This window comes from Saprolegnia diclina (genome assembly GCF_000281045.1).
Source record: "Saprolegnia diclina VS20 unplaced genomic scaffold supercont1.8, whole genome shotgun sequence".
Classification (NCBI taxonomy): domain Eukaryota; phylum Oomycota; class Saprolegniomycetes; order Saprolegniales; family Saprolegniaceae; genus Saprolegnia; species Saprolegnia diclina.
This window is the reverse complement of record NW_008246075.1, coordinates 1,140,783-1,143,078: the sequence shown is the minus strand read 5'-3', so window position 1 is coordinate 1,143,078 and position 2,296 is coordinate 1,140,783. Positions and strand designations below refer to the sequence as shown.

The 2,296-nt window shown below is 57.4% G+C and overlaps 1 protein-coding gene across 1 annotated transcript in view; it reads right to left on the bottom strand.

Annotated features, from left to right (window-relative positions):
• Nucleotides 1-2: 2 nt before the first annotated feature.
• SDRG_03663 (hypothetical protein) overlaps nucleotides 3-2,296 on the bottom strand; it is a gene marked incomplete at both ends in the record, with an annotated part of 2,863 nt that continues 569 nt past the window's right edge. The window contains 3 exons of the mRNA XM_008609300.1: nucleotides 3-5; nucleotides 74-1,450; nucleotides 1,498-2,227. Of these exons, the coding sequence (XP_008607522.1) occupies nucleotides 3-5; nucleotides 74-1,450; nucleotides 1,498-2,227 (2,110 nt within the window). The remainder of the gene's footprint in view (nucleotides 6-73; nucleotides 1,451-1,497; nucleotides 2,228-2,296) is intronic.

Sequence of the window (2,296 nt, the reverse complement as noted above, 5' to 3'; positions counted from 1 at the left end):
AGTCACTGGGCGGTGATGCGACAAGACCCGAGAGAATCGCCGACACGATATAGTGTTGGCGCGTTGGCAGGACCTTGCTCTGCACGGGCGACGTTGGCAGACACGGTAGGTCATAAGACGGCATGCAAGTGAGTCCGCCGGAGACCACCTTGCTAGCAATGAGCTCTTGGCAGAGCGGCGAGCCGCCAAGCGAGCCGTAGTTGGGTGTGAGCCACTTTTTCGGAATCGGGTACGACGTGCCGAGTGGTGTGATTTGGTTGTAGGCGGCTTGAGCGTGGACTGACGGGGCCATAGCGAGGCGTGTCATTTGAATTATGTCGCGAAAGACGCTGCTAACGGCTGCTGGAACGCGTACATACACCATGTCTGTGACGCCAAATGGGCCGATCGTCGCTGCGACAAGGGCGAGTCCTTTGGCCAGTGGCGACATCAACGTCAAGTTTGTTGTGAGGACGGCTTGCAGCGACGTGTTGGCAAAGGCGAACCGAGGACTCGTTCGCAAGAGACTGAGACCGCTGATACCACTGGTGTTGGATGCAATCGCAGAGAGATCGTTGGCGAGTGACCAGTACATCTTGTACGTTGTTTGACTGCTCCAGCGGTAGCTGCCGTTGAGGGCCATGAGTGTCATTGGGTAGGCGATACCGTAGGCGTTGGTTATGGTGTAGCTGTTGATGGCGCCGATGCGCTTGTAGTTTTGCCACTGCACTTGAAATATTGATAGATTGTGCTGGCGCCACAGCGCGGTTTCATCTTGCAGCGGCAGTCGCTCTGTCGCCATTGAATGTAGCCAGTCTTGACCGTCGGACGACTGTCGCAGGTCGGCACCAAACGCCGTCTCAAACGCACTGCCCCAACAATACGCAAAGGTTGCATAGTCAATGTTGCGCAGCACCGACTCGAGGTACACGGCAGCGTTTTTCTCCATCTTCTGACACCGCAGTTGGCGCTGGTTGGAGTAGGCCATTTGCCATCGCTTCTTCCAGTCGAGGTAGCAGTACGGCGTAAAGATCCAGGGCGCGTTGCATGCATCCGAGACGCGAAGACCCGCAATCGAGGCTTCGATCGCACTGAGTTCGTTGTGCTGGAGCCAGGCACCATAGTTGTTGACGGTCGAGACGAACGCTGTCGGCGCTGCATAGGAGCCGAGGAGGTTGATGCTTGGATCATCGAGCGCAATATTGTGGTTGTTTAAACCCAGCACGAGCTGTTCGTTGAGCCAGTTGGCAAAAAACGCGTGGTGGCCCGTGACGTTAAAGTTGGGCCAGTAGAGATCGTTGGCCAAGTTGACTTTGGAAATCTCAAAGTACGAGACACTGCCCAGAATGGAGATGATCATGTAGAGAAGACCGAGTGCGCGCAAAAGCCGTCGCTTCCGCGTTCCTGTCTCGACGGCAATGCTCTCTAGTTTTTCAAAAAAATGGTCGACCGTCTCTCGCGCACGACTGTCCTTGCAGCGCGTCGGACTTGCATCACATGGGAAACGTGCGGGCGCACTGGAATGACCGCGGTGGTCGTGTAGGCAGCTGGCAGCTCAATTGCCGTCGTGCTCCAGAGCACTATGTTGAACGCATAGCGCGTGCGCGGTATCGCCAACAAACCACAGAGGACACACGACGCTGCGTCGTATTGCGGGGGCTCAAGCGGCGCCGCATGGTACGGGACAATGAAGGCTTGCGCCGTGCCCAGAAGCAGTACACATCCGTCATTGGCTTTGCACGCGTGGTAGCCTCTACCGACTCGCCACGCAGACGCAATGACTAAAGCGACAACGAGCGAGGCGATTTGCAGCCACAGAAGGAGCAGCACGCGGTCGCTGCTGCCGATGACGATGCGTCCCGCGGTGCAGAGAAGGCCAGAGTCCATGTCCTGTCCGACGCAGCGCCGATCGATCTCGATAGAGATGCCAACGGGCGCTGCCACGTCGAGCGCGAGATGCGATATCCATATGAACGCGGCGCTGAGCGGCGCGTAGATGCGCGTCATATCGGCGAAGACGAGCACCAAAAGGTCGTGGAGACTGTAGGTGAACCACGTAGCTTCGCCCGCAATCACGGCGGCTTCCACATACGACCGAGGACGTGCCACCATGCGCGTGTAGCCACATGACGAAGTTAGTTGAAGTTGCGGCGCGCTCAAAAGCAGAATTGCGCTCATTCCGCGGATCAACATGAGCTGGCGACCGACCCAGACCGACCCCACGAGCCGGTTGAACCGAAGGAGGTTGCTACTGACGACCTGAAAGCGACTGAAGAAGGTGTAGAGAAGAGCGAAGACGCCGACACTGACGAGGTAC